General features: G+C 48.0%; 3 protein-coding genes across 6 annotated transcripts in view; 1 reads left to right on the top strand and 2 right to left on the bottom strand.

The window, feature by feature from the left end:
• The window catches only part of LOC127593837 (ninjurin-2-like), a 150,184-nt gene that overhangs the window by 66,215 nt on the left and 57,178 nt on the right, over window positions 1-26,791 (bottom strand). The window lies entirely within an intron of this gene.
• On the top strand, window positions 1-26,791 carry cacna2d4a (calcium channel, voltage-dependent, alpha 2/delta subunit 4a). 2 transcript variants are annotated; one of them, XM_052055511.1, is made up of 40 exons: window positions 1-639; window positions 729-849; window positions 1,473-1,554; window positions 1,640-1,756; window positions 1,846-1,905; window positions 1,975-2,137; window positions 2,220-2,351; window positions 2,619-2,679; window positions 3,026-3,176; window positions 3,252-3,326; window positions 4,031-4,120; window positions 4,208-4,321; window positions 4,427-4,505; window positions 5,070-5,203; window positions 5,608-5,685; window positions 5,778-5,858; window positions 5,943-6,017; window positions 6,100-6,186; window positions 6,263-6,334; window positions 6,460-6,521; window positions 6,615-6,682; window positions 6,754-6,799; window positions 6,876-6,973; window positions 7,053-7,146; window positions 7,231-7,323; window positions 7,410-7,537; window positions 7,670-7,771; window positions 8,096-8,164; window positions 23,437-23,498; window positions 23,576-23,590; window positions 23,684-23,728; window positions 23,809-23,871; window positions 23,984-24,054; window positions 24,173-24,248; window positions 24,333-24,385; window positions 24,777-24,832; window positions 24,991-25,111; window positions 25,478-25,593; window positions 26,149-26,231; window positions 26,318-26,791. In XM_052055511.1, exons 2-40 carry the CDS (start codon window positions 731-733, stop codon window positions 26,408-26,410), a joined length of 3,384 nt encoding a protein of 1,127 aa, XP_051911471.1. In that variant the 5' UTR covers window positions 1-639; window positions 729-730; the 3' UTR covers window positions 26,411-26,791. The 2 variants fall into 2 exon arrangements, with proteins under 2 accessions (XP_051911471.1, XP_051911470.1); XM_052055510.1 differs by lacking the exons at window positions 7,670-7,771; window positions 24,991-25,111; window positions 25,478-25,593; window positions 26,149-26,231; window positions 26,318-26,791 and having other exon boundaries at window positions 13-639; window positions 24,333-24,832.
• Window positions 9,478-18,499, bottom strand: lrtm2a (leucine-rich repeats and transmembrane domains 2a). 2 transcript variants are annotated; one of them, XM_052055522.1, is made up of 7 exons: window positions 17,951-18,499; window positions 15,026-15,151; window positions 11,718-11,938; window positions 11,514-11,639; window positions 11,255-11,343; window positions 11,027-11,184; window positions 9,478-10,560 (listed from the first exon to the last, which is right to left on the bottom strand). In XM_052055522.1, exons 2-7 carry the CDS (start codon window positions 15,123-15,125, stop codon window positions 10,061-10,063), a joined length of 1,194 nt encoding a protein of 397 aa, XP_051911482.1. In that variant the 5' UTR covers window positions 15,126-15,151; window positions 17,951-18,499; the 3' UTR covers window positions 9,478-10,060. The 2 variants fall into 2 exon arrangements, with proteins under 2 accessions (XP_051911482.1, XP_051911481.1); XM_052055521.1 differs by lacking the exon at window positions 17,951-18,499 and having other exon boundaries at window positions 15,026-15,395.

Raw genomic sequence — 26,791 nt, 5'->3', positions numbered from 1 at the left:
TGCCACCATCTCCTCTATTTATTTCAATCTTCAACGGCCAATTCCAAATCGGGGAATGAGATGGAAGTGAGGGGGGGAAAGGCAGGAAGAAATGAGAGATCGTGTTAAGAGTGAGACAGTGAGGAGGGGGGGGGCATGGATTGAGGGAGGAGGGGTTTAATCCTGCCTGGATTATGGTATAAACTGGTCGTGAGGAGCAAGAGAGAGGAAGTCCCAACAGTCCTCCCTCCATCCCTCCATCACTCCATCCCAGACTGTTTTCATTTCTCTTGCTCATTGATTTTTGGACCTCATCAGGATGTGGGGTTAAAAAAAAAAGAAATCTTGTTTATGGAAGAAGAGAACAGAAAAGTGATGGAATGATGTGAAGAGTTGTGTGTTGAGATGTGACCTCATCGAGAATATTATGGGATTTTGTTTTTCATTCATATGGAGTTTTTTTTTTTGGAGGGGGGGGCGATGATGTCACAGATGTCTCTTTTGCAGCTCCCGAGAAGGTTTGGGACCTTTTTGGCGGCCATCTGCGTGTCCCACCTTGGATCGTTTTGTGTTCGTCGCGCCTGTTAAGGCTCTCCGGATTTGAGCGGAAGTGATGTTTTGGATCCAAGCTGTTTTGTAGAGAAGGCTTCTTCCAAGAAGGCAAGTTGTCAACTTTCGTATTTGGTCACTCGCCGAGAAAAAGAAGTTTTCGAGTTACCTGCCGAGTTTTTTTTTTTTCGTGTCTTCAGAGATGGAGGCAAACGCCGGCGATGTCGGACAGCGGCTGAGGCTGACGATGCTCCCGTGGATTATCCTGTGCTGCTCGCTGTGGCTGACGGTCGACGGCCAGATGAAGATCTCGCCGGAGATGTGAGTAGCCATCACCTCACTCAAACTGGCCTACTTCGTAACAATCATATTTTCTTTCCGTCATTCGCCCTCACGAGAGATTCAGAATATTCGAAACGGAAATTATACATATATTATATATCATTGTGATTTAAATCGAAGTCTTTCGGGTTTTTAAAATCAACTCCCCGCATCCTAAATTGGCTGCGCTATTTTTACTCAAATAATTCTCGCATTTGAATGGTAAAAAAAAAAAACACATCATCATCATGAAATGACGCCAGCGGGTCCGAGCGGTGACAAACTTTAGCGCCGCGGCGTGTGGGGCGACTCCCCATTGGTCCAACCATCTGTCGCATCCTGTCTGGTCCTCACGCGCAGGATTTGTTTGCCAGAATTACCATATCCCCCCCCCCCTCTAAGAAAAAAAACCCAAAAATAACATGACTGAGCAGCAAATAAATCGCCAACCTGACTGTTGACCGTCACCTTCAACGGTAATCCCTTTTAATCTGTCGCTGAAGCGTGACCCCGGACACGAAAAGGTCACGACCTTTGATACTGAAAAATCGACAATCCGCGCCACCTTTTTTTTTTTTTTTTTTTAAACATTTTGTGCCTCGTGTCTTTTGCTTTGCGCTCAGCGTGCAGAAGTGGGCCGAATCATTCGGCAAAGAGATTGCGTCCCTCTCCGCCAAATACTCCGGAGCGGAATTACTGCAAAAAGTAAGACGACACTAAAAAAAATTTTTTCTTTTTTTTTTTTTTTGCACCATCGTAATTTTTTTCTTGCCTTTCGCATGCCGTAAAGAAATATAAGGACGTGGAGGGCGCGTTGAAGATGGAGGAGGTCGACGGCGAGGAGCTGGTCAAGACGTTTGCGGAGGAGATGGAGAAGATGCTTGGGAGGAAGATGAAATCCGTGAAGGTATTGGAAAAGTACGGAAAAATGTTCTTTTGATGTGACATTTAACCCTTTTCATTTTTTTTGTGGGGGGTGGGGGCGCGGGGTGTTAGAGGTTAGCGGAAGCGGCCGAGGATGCTGATCTTTATCACGAGTACAACGACACACTGGAGGTAAATCGACCGTGCCGTTCGTCTGGATGTGGACGGTTCCCAAATGACCTTGAGGTGACCTTTCCGAAGTTTGAATACTACAACTCGATGCTGATCAACACGGTGGACGAGGACGGCAACCCGCTGCCGCTCGGAGGGGACTTCCCGCTGGAGAAGAACGAACACTTCAGCAAACTGCCCGTCAACACGCAGCAGAGTAACATCCAAGTGCCCACCAACGTCTACAACAGAGGTGAAGCCCCCCCCACCCCCGCCTGCAGGCGCACGAGTCGCACAAATTCAGAATCTCATATTCTTTTTTTTTTAAATTCTAGATACAGATATCCTCAACGGCGCATACATGTCGGAGGCGCTCAACGACGTCTTCATGGACAACTTCCAGAAGGACCCGACCCTCACCTGGCAGTACTTTGGCAGCTCCTCGGGTTTCTTCAGACTGTACCCGGGTACGGCGCAACACTTTTGTATTTATTTAGTTATTTATTTGGGCCTAATTAGATTTTGAAACGCAGAACCCGAGCAATTGTAGGACGCCCGGTGATGATTCAGCACGGGTGAATGTAATTAACATGTAATTAGCATGTAATTAACATGTGCGGCACGCGCCTCCTCATCCATCCCTCCCTCAATTTCGCCGATCAATCTGTCCGACGCCAGTTGTCTGACCAAACGGCAAGTTTGCTGACGGCTTTGCTCTCTTTTCCGATCCCCAGGGATCCAGTGGACCCCGGACGAGAACGGGGTCGTCACGTTCGATTGCAGGAACAGGAACTGGTGAGGCTTTAGTTTTTAATCTTGCTGGCAGACGACCACAATGTCGACTTGATGTCGGAAAATACAACCGCGACGACACAAAGCAACAGCAAATCGCGTACAGTAGCCCCCGTAGTTCAAATCTGATTGACCCGCGCAGTCCGTGACCCGTAAGAGAAAATCAAATCAGTTCCAGGAACGCCGTCTGGTCCCTCGGACACAACCTCCAGGAAATGGGAAGTCAAACAAACAGATTATGGGGTCTGGAAAGTTGCCTGTGGCAGCAGCTGCCCCGGCGAATGGGAGGAAGAATCTCATTCGCGAGTTCGTAATTAAACCGGATGAGTCTTTGGATTTCCTCCTTCAGGTATATCCAAGCGGCCACCTCCCCGAAAGACGTCGTCATTGTGGTGGACGTGAGCGGCAGCATGAAGGGGCTCCGGCTCACCATCGCCAAGCACACCGTCAACACAATCCTGGACACGCTGGGAGAGAATGACTTTGTCAACATCATCGCTGTACGTTATTATTATTTTAATACAATTAGGTTACGACAAAATTAACCGCCATTTTTTTTTTTGCTTCCCTTTTAGTACAGCGACTACGTTCGATACTTGGAACCCTGTTTCAAGGGAATTCTGGTCCAAGCCGATCTGGATAACAGAGAGGTAAGGAGGAAAAGCGCACACACGGCTCATCGCTCGACTTAGCAAGCTGTTGTTTGAACTTCCTGTCTGGCATGATCCTTTTTTTTTTTGATTACTCGGACTTCGCCGCTACAGCTCATCGCATTGTTGTTCTGCTCCTCTGCTCTCTTGTTATTATTCCACAAAGCCCGACCATACGTGTGTGTGTGTGTGTGTGTGCGTGCGTGCCCTACTTTTCTAGTGCCAAGTATAAACAGCATAAGAGATCAGGTGAGGTCGAGGGGCTGCTGACAATTTGAAGCGCGTCACATGACCGGCCAGGCCGACGCGTGATTGGCCGAATGCCATGAAAAAAAAAGGGGCTTCCAGATGTTGCTCGACGTACTTAAATGGCAGCTCACGCACATTTTCTGGAGTTTGGAAATGATTGTATAGATGTGTAGGAATTTTCAGTCACCCCCCCCCCCCCCAAAAAAAAATGTTGCTTGCAAATCTCCTGTATTTTGGGTTGGACAGTGTATTTAATCCAGATTATCTGTAGTAGTGTTGTAGTGGCCATGTTGTAATTAGTCAGTGTGCCAGGGAGCCGCGCTAATCCCTCCCGTGCCCCCCCCCCCCCCCCCCCCCGCTCCCTACGGTCACACACAAACACGCTTTCTGTTTCACCTCCAATTTTTTTTTCACGACCCACAATGCAAAGTTGACTTTTGGTGTCCGCCGCGCAGCACTTCAAACTCCTGATGGACGGGCTGCACGTCAAAGGAGAAGGCAAAGTGAAGAAAGCGATGAAAGAGTCGTTCAAGATCCTCAACGAGGTTTGGCGCACGTCGGTGACAGACGGCGGTTGTTTGAAACGCATGAATTTGAAGAGGAAAAACCGCGTATGGCGCCCGTGTCGTCAGGCTGCGGCGGTGGGTCAGGGCAGTCTGTGCAACCAGGCCATCATGCTGATTACAGACGGCGCTATGGAGGACTTCCAGGATGTTTTTGAAGAGTTCAACTGGCCGGAAAGGCGGGTATGACGCACGCCACAAGCGCACCAGTAGTACAACGGAGCGTCGTAGGATTGTGAAAATTGCTGTTGACATGCTTCTGCTTGCAACTCACCGTCACCCGCACAGGTTCGAGTCTTCACATATCTCATCGGACGTGAAATGACATTTGCTGAAAATGTCAAATGGATTGCCTGCAATAATAAGGGTAAGGGGAAATTAACGAATGATCTGAAAGGTGAATTCTATTAAGGCCACTCGGAAAACGTAACAATGTAATATTTTGTTGTCCGACAATAAAAAAACTCCCCCTTATTGAATCTCAATGTTTAATATGATAGTCTGATAATACGACAAATTTATTCTTAAAATTTTGACAGTATAAAATTGGGGGTGAGAAAGTAGTGAACCCTTTGCTGCCCTCTTGTGGATTACATGGGAAATAACCACTTTATTCCTTGCTGGCAGTTTGTGTCACCATCGGATGCTGTCAGTGCTTCCAAAAAAATAAAGAATGAAAAATAACCACAAAAAAAAAAAAATTACCAACAAAACAAACAAACAAAAAAAAAACCTCAAGCTCTTATCAACATCACCGCAGGTATCTAATTGACGTCATTGTGTTTCATTGGAATAAGCCAAGAACAGCTCAGCCTTTTGGGGATTATTTTCGTTCTGATGTCTGATTAGTGCATTGAACACACGGAACATGTTGCCAAAACCAAAAAAAAAAAAATCAAATAAATATTCCAGCTGAATGTGAACATTGCAGGCTATTACACACATATTTCCACACTGGCTGACGTCCAAGAAAACGTCATGGAGTACCTGCACGTTCTCAGCCGACCCATGGTCATCAACCATGACCATGACATCATCTGGACGGAAGCCTACATGGACAGTGTGGTACGTCATATTTTTTTTTAGCAGTAGCACTTTCGAATGTCACGACAAAGGGGAATTTGCCAAAAGATTTTTTTTAGAAGCCATTTAACGCCATTTTCCCACAAATGTTTTCACCCCAGTTACCTTCCACTAAAGAGGTAATCAAACATGCTTCAATATTAAGTGTGAAATTGCTAACATTAGCATAGCACGACTTTTTGGGTAGTAGCTAGTAGCTAGTGCTAGTCCATCTCAAGCTACCTTGTTTTTAGTTTACTCTTCACGTTTTATTCCCACCCCCCCCCCCCCACGAAAAAAAATATAACATTGCTAATTTTTTTTCACTTTGGTCAACTTTGAAGAAATGTCAAAGTATTGGTTTCTTAATTTAGCTCGTGCTTAGTTGATCTTTGTCACTTTCACAGCTGTTCAACAGTCAAGCCCAGAGTTTGCTTCTGATGACGTCAGTTGCAATGCCCGTTTTCAGCAAGAAAAAAGAGACGGTAAGGATTATTCTTTCCAATTTTAAGAATTTAAAAAAGCTTTATCAAACGCTACAATGTGTGACTAACGACAATTATTTTTTTTTTGGTAGCTGTCTCATGGAATTTTGCTTGGCGTTGTCGGAACCGACGTGGCCCTGAAAGAATTGATGAGATTAGCTCCAAGATACAAGGTTAAATCGCCCTCATTTATACACACTTCTTCTTTTATTTCAACAATGACACTGGATTGATTTGTCTCAATCTTATCTCTTCAGCTGGGTGTCCACGGTTATGCCTACCTCATCACAAACAACGGCTACATTTTGTCTCATCCGGATCTCCGTCCTCTGGTAAAAAAAAAAAAACAACAACACCCAAACGTTAATGGATTTAGAAAACAGTTCAACTGAACAATCCGTCTACATGTGGTAGTACAAGGAAGGGAAAAAGCTGAAGCCCAAACCCAATTACAACAGCGTCGACTTGTCCGAGGTGGAATGGGAAGACACTGAGGAGAAGGTGAGCCGCGCGCGTTCAAACGTTTAGAATTTTTCGTCTTCCTCGTTCAGGTTACATCATAATTGTGATATCTCAGCTCAGGACGGCCATGGTCAAAGGAGAAACCGGTACCTTGTCCTTAGATTCGAGGACCTCAGTGGATAAGGGAGTGAGTACAATGAAGCTGTCATTGACCTATGTCGCCACTAGGCGGGGCTGTGTCCCGCTTAATTGGCTTTGCCAAATCACTGTAGTCCTCAACAACTTTTTTTTTTTAATTCTGGCTCTCAACAGAAACGAGTGATGTTCCTCAAGAATGATTACTTCTTCACCAGCATCAACGAGACACCTTTTAGGTTTTTTTTCCTTTTTTTTTCGCAAGCAGTTCTCTAAATATTTCAGCATTTGTTTTGCACTCAATCGCATGTATTTGTCTTGCGGTCTATTAGTCTTGGTATAGTGCTGACAAGAGGACATGGGCAGTATATATTCATTGGAAATGTCTCTGTTGAAGAAGGTGGGTCTGTTTTTCGGCACTTCCTCTCTGTTTCGACACAAGTTCATACTCGATGTTGTATTCTTCCCCAGGCCTTCATGATTTGTTGGCTCCCGATTTGACCATAGCCAGTGAATGGTGAGTCAGACTGATTTTATCTGATTAAAAAAAAAATTGTTACTGCTCATTTGAACACCATCCACAACCTTTGCAGGACCTACTGCGAGACCGACATCGACCCAGCGCATCGTAAACTGAGCCAGCTCCAGGCCGTGGTTCGGTACCTGACAGGCAAAGAACCGGATCTTGAATGTTAGTCTGGATTTGGTTGCTCGGCTTCCGCAGCGCATCGTGGGAACAAAGTCAAATTGCGTTTTTATTCCTTCTGCAGGTGACGTGCAGCTCATACAGCAAACCCTGTTTGACGCCGTGGTGACGGCTCCCATGGAAGCTTACTGGACTGCCCTTATGCTCAACCCATCTGGGTGAATAATCACCTCCGAGCGCAGCCTTCAACGTTCATTGGATTAAAAGCGAAACGAGTGACAATTTGCCTTTCTGCCTCACAGTATGGATGATGGCATAGAAACGGCTTTCCTGGGCACGCGCTCCGGCCTGATGAGATTCCAGCGTTACACTGGCATCGAAAAACGAGTTGGCATGTGAGAAATCATATAACACGTGCAAGATTACCCCCTTGCGGACAGTAAGAGCGACGCCATTTTTCTCTTTGTCGCGCCACTTCCAGGTCGTTCCTGACATCCACGGACAAGGAGAACATTTTCACCCTGGACCACTTCCCACTGTGGTTCCGCAGGGCGGCCGAGTACCCTGCCGGAAAGTTCCTCTACTACATGCCCCGACAGGATACCAGAGGTAGATTTCCATCGTTCACGTTCTGAACACGTTTTCTAAAATGCACTTCGGAGCACATCGTACTAACCCTTAACCCCCATTGATGTAGGAGAGTCTCGAACCCGGATGTCGTCACATGTTTGTTGTGTTCAGATGTGTTTAGGGACTATGAGGCGGACTATAGCGCCGCCTTGAGCGCAGAGGAGGAGGAGCAGCAAGCGGAGCAGGGAGGGGGAATACAGGGGGAGGAGGAGGGTAGAGGAAAACTGTTACTTGGCATGCTGCCGCTTGAGTGTCCTCAACCATTCACCAGCATCCTTTTTTTTCTGTTTCATCATCCCAAAATTCTCGTTTCTTCTCCATTGGGCACATACCGAACTCCTCTCCTCTAGTAGTTATTTTGACATAGTTGACGCATCTAAAAAAAAATAAAAAAAAAAGACATTTCGTCTCAGACACATGTAAGCATCCTTGAAATTCAACAACCCGGTGCCGTTTATTTGATGTTTTTTTTTTTGTGTGTGTTGGATCTCATGATTGACAATTTCGCTCGCTCATCGTGTGCCACTCTTCTTCCAGCCGGGAGGATTGTGATCGCGACCACCGCCGTCACTGTGACCGTGGGCAAGAAGACCGCCATCGCCGGAGGTAGGGCGGCGTCACCTCTTTTGAATGATGAAGTGCCTCGGCAACCTCCAGGTTGATAACGCGCGGTTTGATTTATTAGAGGCTGGATGAATTATTCATGAAACGAACGCGTAATCGACCTCAGTTCCTTTTAAAAGACAAAAAAAGTCATCAGTAAAGTGACAAAGTTAGTTTTTAAAGCACGTCATCAGTAACTAAGGTACTTTTTCAAGGGAATTGTAGCAACATCGCCAGTCGCGTTTCCGTTCTTAGTTGCACTGCCACTTCTAACCACTAGAGAGCGTTGTTTGTCCAGATACAAACATCTAGTTCTGACTCATGAGTACAAGTTTTTGTTTTGAGTTTGTTGTCATGTCCCCCCCCCCCCCCCCCCCACATCATCCATTCCCGTATTTGCCGTACCTCTATTCACGTATCTATCTGTCACCGCGCCACCGGTAAAAGAGCGGTGACAGATGACGATGAAGGTTACCAAAAAAAAAAAAAAAAAAGGGCGTCCCAGGATGGGAGAAAAATCAAGGTGAAAAACGCTCCGTGCGATGAGGAAAGATGTGTCAGGAAGATAAATGGACACCAGATAAGCGCGAGGGGAGATGAGAAGGACAGAGTTGATGAGAAGGGGGTGGGGGTTGAGGGGGTGTTCGAAGGGATTGAGGCGTGAAGAACAAGATAAGGATTAGTACGCGCACTGATTTATCCTCTGCTCTGCCCCTGTGGTGTGTTTACTCCATCTTATTTGATTAGATTCTTTGACCCTCTGCTGGAAATCGCGTGCGTGCGTTTGCGCGCGCTCCCAACAGACCGTAAATAGACACAGTGCTGCTCTCGTCCCGCCTCGTAATAGAGTGTGATATGTTTTTATTTCCATCAATGCATACTGTCATCGTCATAACGCACATCACACCGCCAAATGATGGCCGGTCTTGAGACCCCCCCCACTCCCCTCCCACCCCCTTGCAGTCAAACTGTATCAAACTGTATTTGATTATTCTGTACACACGCAGGTTATAAGGACAGGATTTAGCTAGCTAAGATCGTTAGCTACCAATAGCACGAGGCCCGCGGGTCGGGGTGGAAACTTGAACACGACGAATGAGCAAAACATGACAGCGATACTCCAAACGAAACCGAACGAGCGTTCTAAACGCAACGAACATGGTGAATTTTGTCATATTTTCGTGCACCCTGGAAACCCGTATGGCCAATTCGTCGGTGGATGCAAGGAAAGAAAAAGGAGGTCCATTTATAGCAAGTGGACGGAAAGATAAATGGAGAGATAAAGAGATGGGAGAGGGTGGCGAAAAATAGCAGCATCTTTTTTTTTTTTTTTTTTAAATCCCTTGTTGGCTCTAATCCCTCCGGGAAAGATCGTTTTGGAAAGACGAGGAGGAAAAAGGGGAACCTTGGCGGGTAACCGATTCGGGCGATAAAGTGCTGGGAAGTTCTGAAATCTGGTCCCGGGTTGGGTTTTTTTGTTCTGTCGCGCAAAGCGTCGACGAATGAGACGACTCCCTCCGCCGAAGTCTTTCTCTGGGATACGGGGGGCGTGGGGGTCAAGTTTCCCGGGTCTTGAAATTCGACCTCTGGAGCTCCGCATCTTGCATGTGAGCATTTGGTCCGCATTCGAAAGACTCTCCCTGAAAATTCCACCGGCAAACTCTTGGATGAGTTCTGCGGATGAGATGAAAGCTCGTTCTCTCTGGCGCCAAGTTCAGCATCGGTAGGTGGTTAGTAGGCGAGATGAAGGGCTAGAAAAAGAAATGGAGGGAGGACGTAAAAGGATGGGTGACGTTTGGAGAGTCCAAGGTGGCGATGGTTGCTGATCCTTTTCAAACTCCTCTTTTGAGCCCTTTTTTTTGCCAAACGACCCCCCCCCCCTTCACACGGGCGTCTCCTCTACGCCACCGACGAGATCTGTTTCTCCTCGCGATCGTCCGCGTCCGCCTCGCTGTCTCCCATGAGCGGCTGCCTCTTCTTCAGCTCTCGCTGGTACTTGGCCATCAGCGAGGCGTAGATGCAACCGTACGCGGCCGCCACCACCATCATGATGCAGACGATCCCGCACACCACGCCGGCGATCACCACCGTGCCGATGGCCCGCCGCACGCTGGCGGGACGGTAGCGAGCGCGCACGCAATCGGCCGGGGCGTCTCCGCCGCCGGCCCCGCCCCCTCGCGAAGGCGAGTCATCGCCGCCGGAAATCGACGGCGCCCCGCTGGGGTCGACGGCGCCGCCCCTGCCGCAGGGAGGACCTCTTCGGGATCCGTCGGCTCCGCCTCCGCCGTTCTCGTCTTCCAGCTGGAGGCAGTAGTTGAACATCTCCACGGGAACGCCGCGGATGTCTCGCCCCCGCAGGTCTTTGGGGAGCGTGCACTCCACCGCATCCACCTTTCCGCCTGAAGGAGAGAAAGCGACAAGGGGCGGGGGGACAAGAGGAGAGGTCGTTCAGGAAGCGCCTGTGAGGCCCCGTTAATTGAGACTAAGAGGACGAGACAGCAAGCGAGGGCGACGCCGGAATGAGTCACGGCGTTTGCCTGCGCCCTCGAACTTGGAGATCGACTCGAATGAGCTCTCCTGGATGATTCACGAGAAGAGAAAACTCCGGGTGACTAATTTTCCACGGCAAGAAGAAAATTTTAGGTGACAGACAAACACGATTCCATTTGACCTGAGGAGGCGCTGTGACCAAACCTTCTCCCGAGTGGAGTTTCTGTCTGCAAGCGACGCAAGCCGAGGCCTTGAGGCACTGAGGTGAAGGCGGATTTTCCTCAATTACGACGCGCCGACATGAGCGAAACGCAAATCCACGGCAGGCGCCGCCATCGCCGCCGTCCCCCCCGAAAGGAGTCATCGGACGCCCACCTCGGTACAGTAGCCACTCCATCCAGTGTTTGAACTCCCGTAGGTTGCAATCGCATTCCCAGGGGTTGTGTCCCAGCTCCAGGTGCTGCAGGCGGGCGAGGGGCTCGAACGCCGCCCTCTCCAAGCCGCGAAGACGATTACCGGCCAGGGACAGCCACCTACAACGGGGACATTTTTTTTTTCAACAGGAAGTAACCACCGTGCCTTCGTCGCGGAGGTTTTGTTTACCTGAGACCATGGAGCTCGTCCAAGACCCCCAAAGGAACCGACGCCAGGCCGTTGAGTGAAAGATCGAGACTCTGGAGACCCCCCAAACCCTGGAACAACGACAACATCAGGACCGTCAGTTTTACTCTGGCAATCCAGTCTCGGATCAGCGATTTGTCGTTTTCCGCGGATGGCAAATGTCAACCGTCGATTCATTCAGTTTGAATCGTCAACCCCCAAAACTTAAATCCGTGGGCCTTTTTTGTGGCGGGGTACTGACCTGAAAGAGATCTCTGTCCATTCCTGTCAGAGAGTTGTTGCGCAGGCTCAGTTTGCTCAGATTGCTCATGTCGCGGAATAATCCGGCCGGCAAATTGTCCAGGTAGTTGTTGGAAAGATCCAGCTCCTGTAAGACGCCAACGTGATGCGACGACATCAGACGCAAATTTATATCGGAAGAAACGCAAACGACAATCACGCTGACCTCCAGAGAGGAGTGGTTAGCAAAGTCCGACGCGCCCAGCGTGGCCAGTTGGTTGTTGGCCAGAAGGAGGGAGCGACTCCCCGCCGGCAGGAAGTGCAGGGCGGGCGGTGAGGAAAGGCCCCGGCCCCCGCAGTCCACCAGCAGGCTGTCCGAGGGGCAGAGACAGGGCGGGGGGCAGGGACAAGCCGGCTGGAGCAGCGCCACCAGCAGGCAGAGGAAAACTGCAGGGGCGAGGTGGACAAAAACAAAGAGCAGTTGGGATAGAAAATTAAGGATGGTCCTCAGAAAGACGATCGTCCCCAAAATGTCAAAACCGCGGATTGGCGAATTAATTTTCCTCACTAGAACGCTTTGGAAAATGTGATTCTAATTACCCGATGCTTTTTCCATCTGTCACCTTCGTCTGCATTCTTGGTCTTTTCGCTCGGCATTTCCCTTTCAATGCCCACCGGAGAGACGCCGACGATCGTCAAAAACGATCGATAAGAGCCCGGAGATCACCGTTCTTCCTCACGGGAGCTTGACGATCGTCAAAAACGATCGATAAGAGCCTGGAGATCACCGTTCTTCCTCACGGGAGCTTGACGATCGTCAAAAACGATCGACAAGAGCCCAGAGATCACCGTTCTTCCTCACGAGAGCTTGACGATCGTCAAAAACGATCGACAAGAGCCCGGAGATCACCGTTCTTCCTCACGAGAGCTTGACGATCGTCAAAAACGATCGACAAGAGCCCGGAGATCACCATTCTTCCTCACGGGAGCTTGACGATCGTCAAAAACGATCGACAAGAGCCCGGAGATCACCGTTCTTCCTCACGGGAGCTTGACGATCGTCAAAAACGATCGATAAGAGCCCGGAGATCACCGTTCTTCCTCACGGGAGCTTTTTTTTGGGCCTAACAGACGCAACCTGATCATGAACTGCAACCGAGTGAACGAAAGCCTCCCAAAAAAGGGACTCGACTTCACGAATATATTCGAGGTTTTTGCGAAAATCCTTCAGTGGGAATCTTCGAAGGATGCCTGCCGTGCAAGTGGCTTTGATTTTTGCCGTTGCAGGTTTAGAAGCCGTTGCGGGAGATTTAAGCTGACAGTTGAGCTCGGAGGTATCGGAGCGACGCTTACGCAACGGGGAGGCGGAGCTTTCTGTTTGGGATGGAACCTTTCCTCACAACGTAACGTCAAATTGCGCGCAAATCGTCTCTGGGATTTTCATTTTTTTTTCTTCACCGTCCATCCATGCGAGCATTCGTTCCTCCCTCCCTCGCCTCTTCTCCTCATGTCGCTCCCTCCCACTCTCCCTCCCTAACTTTCAACATTTATGAGAGGTTTGAGCTGCTCTCGTGGAGGAGGAGGAAGAGGAGGTGACGATGGTTTGGGCTTATTTTAGCTGCTATATTTCTTTATATTTCGAGAGGGCCTTTCCTTCGCCCTCCGATTGAAGGTCCAAATCTAGCTAAGACGTCCCGATTGGTCGCTCGCCAAAGTTGTGCTTCCTAATTGCGTTGTCAACACGGGAACGTTTGTCCGCGTCGCCTTGACAACGCAGCTGTCTGTCATTTAATATCCGACGGGGCCCCTCAGGGTGACACCGGACCCGGACGATGTCAACCGGTTGCACGTTAGCCGCAGACGGAGCCGTTTTCCGATGGTGAGCGCCGCGCACTCTGATTACGAGCTGCACCAGCTGTCCCTCCCGCTCTGACCCGAAGTCCTTCATTTAACTCGCGGGCTATATGTCGTCATCAATTCCCCGCGTGTTGTCGAGCGCGGTTTTCGATTGGACTCCCGCAACCACTTCGGCGAACTGTTTTCTCAAGATATTTTTCATGTGTGATTTGTCAAAGGGCCTTTCCAAGTCTGATCCCATCTGCAAACCAAAGCATCATTTATTCAGCATATGGACAACAGCCAGCCCCGCCCCCCCCTCCCACACACACACACACACACACTGGGAGGTTAGCTTGAAAGGTATAAAACATGAAGCGGCCCGGGCATGCATATAAAATAGCATTATGGCCCCCAGCTGCTCCACCGCATTATTTCAACTCTGACAAGGTAACGCCGCGTCGCCATAGCAACCGAGGCGCTGTTGACTGATGCTTAAAAACAAGCGAGAAAGGTGCCGTGAGACAAATTTGCGGCTCGCGTAGAAAGCCCCACCATTTAACCCCTGTCGTCCCTTGCCAGACCTCTGGAATAATCGCTTACACACACACACACACACACACACATTATTCCTCCTCTTCGTGACTTCCAAAGAGGTGTCACATTGCGCTATATGCCTCCCGACGCTTTAGTTTGGGTTCATGGTCTCGTTTAGCACTCAATGACCTATTCCTTGGGTACACCGTGTCATAAAATCGGCCTTTTCTGACAATAATCGACACCAAAGCTCTCTCAGCTAGCTTCGGGCTCTAGCTAGCTTCAGGTTCTAGCTAGCTTGGCGCTTCTTTGGCTAGCCTCAGACGTTAGCTAGCTTGTTAGCTTGATGGTAGGTGGATTAGAGGTCGCTCAGCTAGCTTCAGATGCTAGCTCGCTTGTTGATGTGGGACCTGGACGTTTATCCTTTTCGACATGAACTTGAATATCTTTCTCGTTCTCCTATTGTCATCTTTTTATGAACTTTTGACTCACCAAAAAAATAAAAAAACAAAACATTATCGTAATTATCTCCATCTGCCAAATTCTCTCATGACCAATCAGGAAATAGCATTAAAAAAAACCCCGACATCCTTGACGACGCTAGCATTCATCCCCGGAGTAATTGAACATATTGGCACCCTTTGATGAGATGACAGATTTGGAGCTTTTCTCTCTTATTCAGTGACTCCGCCCGCTTGCATGCCAATCCCTCGGCAAGTCAAAGAAGACGAGCTCAAATCCACACGCGCCTATAAAAGAATATTGAACTGAGCGAGAGTGACTTATGGCAAGGCGATAATATCCGCGTTAATTACAGCGCCTAATTGCTCCTAAATTGCTGTGGGAACCGGCAACCGTAAAATGTTGCTACAAATGTTTGTTTAGGGGGACGGGTACTAAAATGAGAAACAACCTTTCGGCCATTTTCTCCCTGCTGTTTGCCATCTAGAAACTCGTACACACTGTGGATTAATGTGACATTTCATGAAAGCATTGCGCTCACGGCCACAGTAAATTCAATGGCTTCATCCTTTGTGTGTGTGTGTGCGCGCGTACGCGGAGCATGCTAACATTAACAGCTGTCAAAACGGTCTGTTCCGCGTAGATCGTTTTGAGGATAATAGATGGGATCAATCAAAGCGTTGAGTTCCTTCCACTCACCGGGTACGGATGGGGGCAGCTCGGCGCCCCCTGGGGAGTGGCCGTGGGGCAGCATGACGCACGCCTTCCTCAGCGGCGGCGGGAGGCGGCAAGCTGCCATACCCGCAGCCTCCACAAGGGCGGCGACTGCAAAAAAAGCGTAAACACGCACGAAGAAAGACAAATAATGTATTGACAGCCTCGAACCCGAACTGACGACGGCTAGCTCGACATTCATTCGCTGACGCCCACGTCACTCACCAGACCAGACCCTGCCTTTTAAAGCCATACGTGCAAAATCTAATTTGATCGTTTTGGATGCAACTTTCGTATCACCGGGTTTCATTTCCCACCATGTCTGCCTCAGTATGTGGATAATAAAGGATGGAATAAATAGAAGAAGAATATGAAGCGAAACGACGATTTAGAAATGCCAACAAACGCGAAATAGTATCGAGTTATAGGCAAGCGATAGAAAATAACCGCTCGCAACTTGAGTGGCGCGCAGCGTTGGGCCTGCAATTTGAGCGCCATTCTGAAGGCGCGATGCGACGAGGCGCTCCCTTTTCGCTCGAGTGTCATCCGAAGCCAATTAGCCGCGTGTGAAATAACGGCACTCATCAGATTAGGCTGTAGTGCAATAATTAGACGTGCTTTTTTTCTCTCCCTTTCCCGCTCTTTCTCTCTCTCGCTCGCTCGGTGACACGAACCGAGGTCTGCGTGAGCATGCGTGTCGGGTGATTACGGGAATTTGCATTTTAAGTCGCCCAGCCAAATGATCAGATGTGCGCCGATTTAACCGGAGAGTCGGATCCAGCTGTGGTTGACAGACGAGGCAGGGGAATCAAATAACGCCTCATTCCCTTGTTTTACGTCTTCTCCTCTTTACCTCGCTACTTCTATGCACATGCTTTTCACGCCACTTCCTGTCCGCACTTGGAATTTATAGCTTCAGGTTGGATGGTGGGATTATGTCAGAGTTGTAAACATGAGTCCGCGAGCGCATCCTTGCCCTTATTCGCCTAATTGATTACGTCTCCGAAGGTATTTGCAACGGGCCGACATGGCGTGACGAATGGTTTTTAATTGCCCTGCGCGGTTTCCGGCCCATTCGCCAGCAAATTGTGTTCCACCCGGTCACCCGGGCATAGGCAGGTGCGAGTTAGACTCGCAATCACACTTGAAAGATGAATCGACGTCACGCTTGTCGATGGCTCGGCTTCAAAATGGCCTCAAGGCTTTCTGACCACGAACTACCAAGGGAGAATGCTAGGCGCTAAGCTAGCTTGCTAACAAGCTGCTCAATTATCCTCGCCTGAATGGAGGCAAATATTCCAAAGTATATTTGAGCGATGGGGAAGGCGAGAGAAAATGGAGAAGCGCTGCTAGCCGCTAAGCTAACGTCAAACGGAGACAAACGAAATACCCAAAGTAGCGCTTAGTTGCTACAGTCCGCTTCGAACGAATGTTGCTAAAGTTAGCTTGACAAGGGAATTAAGTTTCTTTGCTGCTAAGCTAACGTCAAATGGAGACAAACGAAATACCCAAAGTAGCGCTTAGTTACTACAGTCCGCTTAGAACGAATGTTGCTAAAGTTAGCTTGACAAAGGGAATTAAGTTGCTTTGCTTGATGACTTGATTTTAAAAACACTTAAATTTACATTCCAAGTCACTTCATGGGTTACCTGCATTTTTAACTTTAATATTTCTTGATAATTTTTTGTTTAGTTTTCACAGAACTTAAATGTCATGTTTATTATTAAAACAAATTATTGTTTTTTTTCCTGTCAATTAACCCAAATACATTTAGATTTGGAATATTATTTATTTATATTTTTAAAAATATATTTTAATATTTAGCTGACACAAACAGTCCTACCTCAAAAAAGGCGAGCGTTATTATTTTGACAATTGTGTTCATATCACGAAATATACCCCGACGGAATAAAGTTCGCACCGTAATATAAATTCCAGTCCATCTCGCCCAGCCCTCGGCACAACTTAGTTTTGTTTTTTTTTTTCTTTTTCCTCCCCTGTGCAACAATGCAGCTCGCTCCAACAACAACAAGGCGAGCCGTGCAGCCAAGCGTCACCAAATCAAATTTTAATGCTTTTTTTTTGGGGGGGTTTTGTTTTTTCCCCTGACCCCAAAGAAGACACACATCCATACTCGGATACGCAGACGTCCAAAAGACATGACGATAAGCTCGACACATGCAGACCCCGCACATGTTGACAAGTATGACAAGCCAAAATATGGCACACGTGTCCAAACACACACGTAAGGCCAAACGTATACCCTCCCCCCCCCCCCCCCATGCATAGCGTTGGGATCACGTCTCCCCCACGCGCACACACATGAATGGTGACAAAAAGTGAAGGTCAAACAAAAACCCGAGTCGGATCGATAGAGGTCATGATTTTGAAGTGCAGACGCATTTTGAATAACTTAACTGAATGTTGTTTGTTTTTTTGTCGATTGACATTTCCCACATATTTGCCACCTCTGACCGGGTGCCAGTCAAGTCGTTAAACTATATTGCTGGCGCACACGAGCTTCTCGCATGACAATGGATTGAATGAAGGCATCGCTAGGTAGCGCAATCAAAAATGGATTTAAAAAAAAAAAAAGTCATCACGTCGAACTTCGGCGGGATTCGATTTTTTTTTTTGTCCGCCTCATATTACAAAAAAAAAAAAATTGCTTTGAGTGTGCAACCAGCCACGATCGTAAACATTTTGACAGCGGCAGTCGTAACTGAGCACGATGAGATTATTTGTATGCGGCTGTAATAATCCCTAAACTTATTTCGAGCGTGACATATGACATTGAAAAAAAAAAATTCAAAATCCCCGAACTTTATTGTCATTTTCTAACAACAACGGCATTTAGCGGCACATCCTTTCAGCTCCAAATAAATTCTGGATGAATATGCAAAGACTCACCTTTTTTTTTTTTGCCTCAATATTTCAGCGGGCAGCGGCTTCACTGCTGCCTCCTCTCACGCATCCGAATCATCCCCATTTTTTTTATTTTTATGATTTTTTTTTTTTTCCAAAGAATCCAAAATGGAAGAGGCGATCGTCAACATGCATCCATACGTTGAAAATCCCGGGTGAGGACGACAAAAAACAAGAATAATCCTTCTTTACGTATTGAGACAATCCCACCCCCTGCTTGTCTCAAAAGCGCTCGGATGAAAGGACGTGGGGGGGTCGGGGGGGTGAAGCCTATATAGTGGAGGAAAAGAGAGGATGGAGACGTGTAATCCTCGTCTTCACATCCAGTCCTTGTTTGAATGACACGTCCGGTTGCGTCCTCCCTGCTGGCTCGTGAGCATCTGAGGTGTGTGTGTGTGTGAGAGCGAGAGAGAGAGAGTGTGTGTGTGTGTGTGTGTGTCACAGACGGAACACGAAAGGTGCTGGCGTCACGCTCGCCCTCCCGCTATGTTTGTGATTCCTGCACTCAATGCACATCCCCGTGTGTGTGTGTGTGTGTGCTTCACTTGAGAGCTGTTCCACCCCCCCCACCCCCCGCCTCCCTTCGCTTCGTCTCCGTATGCCTGTGCAGTCGTGCGTGTGTCAGGATTGTGTGTGTGTGTGTGTTGTCAAATATAGCAAGCGTACACGCCGCCTCTGTCTGCCCCTCAGCTCTCCCACGGTGACACAAGAGAGAGGATGAGGGAGGCAGAATGTTCGGACGTGGAGGGGAAGAGGGTAGCGGAGCGGGGGGGGAGACACAAGGAGGCGGGGTTGGGTTGGGGGGGGTTCATCAGCTGATTCAAGTGAAGATGAGAATCTCCCTCTCGGCCACATGGGCTTTTCTCCTCCGTCCGTTGTTTATTTTTTTTCCACCTCGCTCACGTCTCCCATTATTTCCTTTCTATTGCATGTGGCAGCTGTCGTAATACTGTGTGTGTGTGTGTGGGGGGGGCGGGGGGGGGGTTTGTGGGTGTGTGGGTGCCTTGCACGTCTGAGCCACCTTTTGTTTCGGTATTTTCCTCTTTTGCGTAACAACAATATGCTCGTTTTGGTGTACGGGAATATACAGCGGGGAAGGTATGCAGGACCACAATCTAAGGCGGCCATGTTTTTTGTTGTGGTTTTTGGAGGTGCGTCGTCACTCCGAGTTCATCATCGTTGTGTCTATGTAAAGACAGAAACTACCCAATGAAAGATTACTTTCAGGATTTCACCCAAATCGCCTATTTTGGAGCAAAAATATGCAAAATATGAGCTTTTTTAATAGTAGTAGTAGTAGTATTTAGTCGCGTGTGTGCATCTCACCTTGCGTGTGATTGTGTACATGATGTAATTGCTTCTACTTCTAAATTGAAATCATTTCAGTCATCTCTTTTGTGAAACTCTTTTTAGTCGATTTCATGTGACAAACACTTTGATCAATCCCATGCTGCTTGAAACGGACGAATTTCAAGAGAGCCGCCATGTTTAAAAAAATTTTAGAAAATTGATTGGTGCAGGTGTACTTAATCCTCCGATTTCCAGGCGGCTTGTTTGTTTTGTCTCCCGTCAGACGAGTTGGTCCAAGAACGCGTGTCGCTGCATCCGGCGCGACCTTGAGCGGTTCGTTACCGGCTGGCAGCTCCCAAGGCGAAGCGCTATTAAAGCGCTTCGCCGTAACACGCGACCTTCCCCGGGAACGAGCGGCGTGAAAATCTTTCAAGGGCTGGAGTCAAGTCAATCATTTCATATCGCTGAGGAGCTCGGGTATAGTTCCAACGACTTATTTTTGTACATTTTTGTGGAGGAGGCGTGGGGGCATTTTGGTAACATTTTTGCAATCCAAAGAAACAATTTAGAAGCCGCCTTATTTTCGCAGGGGGGTCATTTAAGAAGGCGATTTCGCACTCATACATTAAATGATGCAATTTTTAGCCTGGTTTCTATTTCCGAACCATCCGCCCCCCTGCGACTTCCAACGCCTCGTGAAAAACACCGCATCGGTCAGCGGGGGCCAGCGTGCGCATAAACAAAAAGCAACATGCCGCGTGGGTGTCAACGCCGGCGTCACCGGTCATGCGCGTATTCCCGGAAAACCTCCCGTCTATTTTTGCCGCTTGCTAAATAGGACGCCGTCTTCCAAAGGTGCTCGCGAGCGATTGGCTGGTTTTGAAGGATGAAGACGTGTTCGCATTGCGTGGCCTCGGCTTGGCTACTTTGCAGGCACGCCGACCCCCCCCCCCCCCAACCCCCTCTCATCTCCACCCAGCATCCATCCTTTCAAAATTGGATTTTTTTTTCCACCTTCCTATTATCCACTCCGCATCTGGGCCAAGGTCTATTGAGAGCGCTTTACTTTGTCACGCCGCTGTGACTGCGGTAACCAATCACTACAGGTGTCACGGACGCCGACCGCGCTTCGAACACGCCCGCTATTTATAAACCGCTGTCTTATAGACCTCTTGTAAACAAAGCGGTCAATGCCAAAGTCTTTATTCCGGAAAGCATGTCCATTGCGGTTTGCCTGAGTGCTCCGATTGGGGAAAATGCAGACAAGCTAGCAGCAAATGCAGACAAGCTAGCTGCTAGCCGCTAGCCGCTATGTGCTAGCTTGTCTGCATTTGCTGCTAGCGTGTCTGCATTTTCCCCAATCGGAGCACTCAGGCAAACCGCAATGGACATGCTTATGTCCGCAATGGACATAGCAGCAAATGCAGACAAGCTAGCACATAGCGGCTAGCAGCTAGCTTGTCTGCATTTGCTGCTAGCTTGTCTGCATTTTCTTTTCCGTTCAAACGATTAGCGATGCCAATATCGTCATACTCCGATACTTGGACACCGATACCACTTATACCCGCCTGACTTTATACCCTTCCGGGCAGCGCAGTAAGTGAAACACGGGTGTCACTTTGCGCTAGTTTTGGAACATTTAATGAGAATTCAAAACACATTTTCACAATCCCACGAGGACGTCAAAAAAAGTGTGATGGCGTCCTTGTACTTTTGCACCGTTTATTTACACATTTGCGGAGGGACCGAGCTGAGAACACAAGGTGGGAAAAAAAAAAGCTAAAGATAAATTCCATAAATATCGACATCTGGCGAGCTTGCCCCTAGCCGCCTCGGGATCCGCTCTTCATAGGTGTTTTTTAATCTGTGATTTGGCCTCACACAGATGAGACACTTTTACGGGCCTCGGGTCAATACGGACGTCTCGGGTTTGAAATCAATAGACTCTTAATTTACGGCTTGGAAGGTTTTTTTTTTCCCTAGTTTGACTTTTCAGCATTTTTCATCGCTTGGGATAGCGTGTCGGATTTTACTCAATCCGTGTGTGCGTGATGAGCATATGACGATGACCACACGTTTTTGTTTTTTTTTGGGAGGGGGGCATATTGTGACCCCGATGATGGATTAAAAAAAAAAAAATGCTGGTTTAAGATTCTCCGTAAACCACGCGAGCTGTCACTCCCGGATAAATTAAGCGGCGCAGTTCATGGGATTATGAAGTCTTTCAAAAGCACAAAATCCCTTCAAACCCCCCCCCCCTCCCCAAGCTCGGAGACTTTCATTAATTCGGAAAAGCTGCGTGTTCATCGCGCGGGCAGATTTTGCTTGATGAGGAATCCCTCCTGCGTGTGGCGGTGATCATGCAACGGGGAGAATTCAAATGCCATCATTTGAAATTGCCGTTAGCATTAGCGCAAAATATTCAGCATTGAAACGTCAGGGAAAGCCTACTAGAACACCCGAACTTCATTCAGGGTCAATTCAAGAATGTCGCCAGGTGTGCCCTCCACTCATTTACTATCCAACAAGTTTGAAATGTTGTTGATGAATTCTGAACATGGGCACATGGAAAGTTTAAGTGGGTGTGCACACTTATGCAACTCCATTTTTTTTTTTTTTTTTTTGGGGGGGCTTTCTCACTCCAAAGTGTGTCGTCGGGAACATTAAGAAGCGAGACAATCCGATCGCTCTTCGTGGCTGTGAAATATAAATGAAGCGCGCTCGGGCAAACGCCGCCGGCTCCATTATGAAGCGCCACGCTCGGCTTGAAATGAAAAGGCCTTTCCAGCTCGTAACGTTATTAAAAATCCATTTAGCCGCTTTCGCGCTTTTGTTTGTTCTTCACTTCCTGTCCGCCGCCTCGTCCCCCCCCCCCGCCCGCCTCCGTTATATCAATTAATCTTCTCTTTTGATTACATTCTGCCGCAGACCTCTCTGTGTGTGCGTTTCACTTTAATTATTATGATTATTATTGTTATTTTTGACTCTGCAATTTTAAGGGTGTCAGATTTTTTTTTAATGTATGAAGTAGAAATTAAAAAAAAATTCACATTCACGTAGTACAAAAGCATATTGGGGGGCAGAGAAAAACTGTTCTTACATTTCCCCGCCATCCTTCCATCTCCTTCACCCCGCATCTCGTCACGGTAATGAGCAATTAACTCCATCATTCCTTATTTATTCAACCCCCCCCCATTCGCTAGTTCATTTCCTGCACGCCGCCCCTTTGATTGACAAGCCTGCGCTGATTACAAATCACGGCGGGAGCGCGCGCGCCGCGTTTGCCGCGCGTCCTTGACGCGGCGCATAAAATACTCTCTGGGGGGTATCTGTGCTGCAACTGCGCGTTTATAAAAATGCTCTGATACCCCAACACCGATACAACACGACTTGAACACACAATTTGTGAAACGCGGGGCAAATTACGCTCTGCGAAATGTCCTACGCTTATCCGATCAGAATGAAAAAGCGCCGCTTGCGCAAAATTAATATATATATATAAATTTAATATATTCGTAATAATTTAACTAGCAATACCCCCCAATGGCTTCCATAGCGATGAGTAAAACACACTTGAATTTTTATTATAATTTTTTTTTTTTTTTGGTCATCGTATGAGAATAGCCGAGGCTTCCCCCAGAGTACTTGCGCAAAGCATGCTGGGAGGAAGAGGAGTGGAGAAAAGTGCTGAGTCTTTGATGCTAATATGAAGTGTCATCCTCCCGCGCATTGCTCTGTGTGTGTGTGTGTGTGTGTGTGCGCGTGTGTGTGGGTGTATTCAGGATGTGTGCATGCGCTCCTCAGAGAACTTATGCAATTTGTTTTTCGGTTTTTTTTTTATCCATCGTCACGCCGACTGAGATTATGACGGACCCAAAAAGCGCAACTAAAGCGGTGAAGCCGCCGCCTCTCTTTCCGGAAACAAAACAAAAACACACACACGCACACCGGCATCCGAGAAAGCGTTGCGGGTCGCAGCATCTAAGAATAGCGGGCACGGTGATGCATCACAAAACATGCCGCTTTTTTTGGTTCGGATACTTTGTTTTGGGACTTTTTGTTGTTCTTTTTATGCCTGCTGTTCAGCCCACGGCCGCTAGAGGGCATGCTCGCATTTTAGCTGACACTAAATTGCATCAAGTGACACAGAAGAATGACGATCTTCTCTTTCTGTCTTGCAGCTATTGGCGTCCAGATGACTCTGGAGGTGATGGAATCCAGATTTTGGGCCATCGCATCACAGGTTCGTATTTAAAAAAAAAAAAAAAAAACGACGCTCATCATGACGAATCGATTGATTCTCGTTTGTGTTCTTTGCAGCCAAACGACACCGATGTAAGGGATTCTATGGCGCCTCATTTTGACCGCGCGGACGCATTTTCGTCACTTTTTCTGTTGTCCGTTTGCCCCCCCCCCTCACCCCCGCAGTGCTCGGACGCCGAGGGAATTTGTCCCCTTCGCTGCGACAGCTTCGTGAGTGTGCGTCTCGGGAAGCTCTCAAGCTCCCCCAGCTCGACGCGTCACTTTGTCTGGTCTCTCGTCTCCCGTCGCAGGATATGGAGTGCTACGTGATGGACAATAACGGCTTCGTCCTCATTTCCAAACAGCGCGCTGACGTCAGTTCACGCACGGTCGAGTAATATCCTGCTGAGGCGTGAGCGTTGTCAAACCGAACACCCCCTCACCCCCCACCCCGCCCGCCCGGCCTTTTTGTGTCTCTGCCGACAGGCCGGGAGGTTCTTCGGCGAGGTCGACGGCTCCGTCATGGCGACGCTGATCCGAATGGGCATGTTCAAAAGGTAACTTCCCCGAGATGGATTTCGTGGGAAGACGCAAGCGAAACGAAAACGGCGGAAGCAGACAAAATTCCAAGATGCTTCCAAATCCATTGCAAATGCTCACTTTGTCTTTTCTCAGGGTGTCTCTGTTTGACTACCAGGCGATGTGTAAGATGAACGCGCACTCCACCAGCAGCGCACGGCCACTTCTCAGCGTACGTCGAAACGATTGGTCCAACCTCGACTCGATGAATTCCATTTGTCATCTTTTTTTTTTTTTGGTTTGTTTTTCCTTCCAGTCGTTCTACGCCTTGGCGTCCGCCCTCAAGTGGTTCCTTTCCAACCTCCTGGTGTAAGTGTCGCTAATAGCAACGAGAAATGCAGGGGGCTCGAAGTTGTTCCCAAATCTCGAAATCGAATCAAGGAATTCCTTTTCGATTCGATTTTTTTTATTTGTCATTCCTGTTCAATCCATCGATGCATATTAACTCATTCGGTAGCAGCCAATTCTGGACCACGTCTGAAAAGACGTTTCAAAACGTCTTTGGGAGTGAATGAGTTAAGAAGTGTTACAGCCAATCGAGTCCTTTCCACCATCGGACAGAATTTTTGGGCCAGGGCCCGGTTTTGGGGAAAACTGCCAGAGAGGCTATAATGATGGAGTGGCTAATTGACACCCCCCCCTCACCCCCCCCCCCCCTCCCTCCCTTCTATCCACTCTCTTCTTTTCTCCACTTCACAAGGTTTCTCCTTGAGTTTAACGTCTGTGGATTCTGGCACACGGAGCACTTTGCAGATGGTGAGTTAACACAGAGGGGGGGGGTTGAAAAAAAAATCTGTTCTGTGAACTCGATCATTGCTTCCTATCCGGTACACAAAAAGCGCAAAAGCTGTTTTGTTGACATTGTGACCGACCGAGGCTGTCAATCAATTTTTTTTTACCCCCCCGCCCCTCAGCGTCCGTGCACAAGAAAAAAGGGGACATCCTGCAGCCGTGCGACACCGAGTACCCCAGCTTCGCCTACGAGCCGTCGGTCAAAGAGACCAACAGCATCATCAAGTGCGGACGCTGCCAGAAGTCAGTGCTCACTCTAATCCCGCACCGAACCCACGTCCGCAAAAAATGTCCCGCTTAAATCCATTTTCTATGCTTCTGCCTGGATTTATATAAGCGCACGGATGGAAATAAGTGGGCAGAAACAGGATTAGACGAGGGCGCGTGAGATTAGACAAAGCACATGGTGAGTGGAAAGTATAGGGGGGGGGGGGCAAAAAGGTAAATAGAGCAGGGGGGAGGAGTGCCGGAGTCCCAAACAAGTCAGTGAAGGGGGAAGAGTTGAAGAGGGAAGCGTATGGAGCGTGCTGAGCGCCCTCTTGTGTACAGCTGTGGCATGACAATAACAGTCGTGTTCACATTTGATCGCTCTTGCGTGTGTGTGCCCAGGATGTTTGTGGTGCAGCAGATCCCGCAAAGCAACCTGCTGATGTTGGTGGTCCAGGCCGACTGCGACTGCTCCAGACAATACTCGCCCATCACCATGGAGCCCAAAGAAGTCAAATATATCCTCTCGTGACTCGTTCTACAGTCACTCGCAAACCTTTTACACCAGGCACTGGAACACGGCGCACTGTTTGAACACAAACGCTGTACCTAAATCGAGCAAAATTGAGCGCGCCTGTCAAAACTGGGATTTAATGTCAAACTCAACATAAATGAAAGACGAATTACAAAAACTTCTGAAAGTCTTCTAGCTTAATGCTAATAAATCATGCGGAAACCTTATGCACAATCTATGTGGCAGTGGGGTTGAAATGCCAGTCATATATTCTTTATCCTCTGAAAAAAACAACAAAATAAACAAGTAATATTAATGCAGTCTATTAAGTCACTTCAATTAGTTGTGAAACTCCTCTTTGTTTGTGTCTGCATGTTACTCCCCCTGGTGGCCAAATCGCACACAACAGGAGCACCAGTATTTTTTTTTCTCCAAACATTGAGTGCTACGTTCCTTATATACTGTAAGGCGTTTTTAGCCCGAAAAAAAGTACTGTATTTGAAAAAAAAAATTAAATCCAAAGATTTTTGTTGTCCGTTATCCTTGACCCCTCACTAACATAACTCCTCAGTGAAGTGCGAGCGGATGCGTTCTCAGAAGATCCGCAGACGCCCCGAATCGTGCCACGCTTACCATCCCCAGGTAAAAAAAAAAAACAATAATAATAATAATAAAAAGATGTTTTATGTGTTTTTTTTAAGATCAGAATGAGACGCTTTGCCTTTCAGGAGAATGCAAACGACTGTGGTGGCGCATCCGCCGCATCTCTCTCTGCCTTCCTCTTCCTCGTTTGTCCTTCCATCGCCTCATTTCTCTCCTGATGGTGACCCCGATGGTGCCACAAGTGGATTTATTTTTATACAAAGCACAACTAAGTCTTGGTTTTTTTTTTTTTTGGTTCCTGAGAACCCGAAGAACTGTTCCCTCCCTCGGTCAACTGCTGCAAATTGGCAGGTGTTGCTATGGCTACCGCTCCATTACTTCTGATCTCTACCTTGCTTCTACAAATGAAAGGGGGACTAAAGAGAAGCAGGTGTCTGCCATGAGTCACGTGGATGAATTATGAATCACACCAGTGGATGTAATGGAGCCCGTCGGGAAGTAATGAGTTTCTGATTTACCTTCGTGCGCAAATGCATATGGTATCACATCATATGGCACAGGAAGAGCTTGGATATATGAAATAAATGGAGAGACACTGA

Source organism: Hippocampus zosterae, chromosome 21 (assembly GCF_025434085.1).
Source record: "Hippocampus zosterae strain Florida chromosome 21, ASM2543408v3, whole genome shotgun sequence".
Classification (NCBI taxonomy): domain Eukaryota; kingdom Metazoa; phylum Chordata; class Actinopteri; order Syngnathiformes; family Syngnathidae; genus Hippocampus; species Hippocampus zosterae.
The sequence above is the reverse complement of the archived record's forward strand: the minus strand, read 5'-3'. Positions and strand labels throughout refer to the sequence as shown.

Excerpts from the sequence above, each read along its gene's own strand:
- cacna2d4a (XM_052055511.1), top strand. The coding sequence starts at position 731 with ATGGAGGCAAACGCCGGCGATGTCGGACAGCGGCTGAGGCTGACGATG. Across the intron at positions 2,680-3,025 it reads GATTGCAGGAACAGGAACTG|GTATATCCAAGCGGCCACCT; the intron begins GTGAGGCTTTAG and ends TTCCTCCTTCAG. Across the intron at positions 25,594-26,148 it reads GGAGCCCAAAGAAGTCAAAT|ATAACTCCTCAGTGAAGTGC; the intron begins ATATCCTCTCGT and ends CCCCTCACTAAC.
- lrtm2a (XM_052055521.1), bottom strand. The coding sequence starts at position 15,242 with ATGAATGTCGAGCTAGCCGTCGTCAGTTCGGGTTCGAGGCTGTCAATA. Across the intron at positions 11,640-11,717 it reads CTAACCACTCCTCTCTGGAG|GAGCTGGATCTTTCCAACAA; the intron begins GTCAGCGTGATT and ends GGCGTCTTACAG. Across the intron at positions 11,185-11,254 it reads GACGAGCTCCATGGTCTCAG|GTGGCTGTCCCTGGCCGGTA; the intron begins GTAAACAAAACC and ends TCCCCGTTGTAG.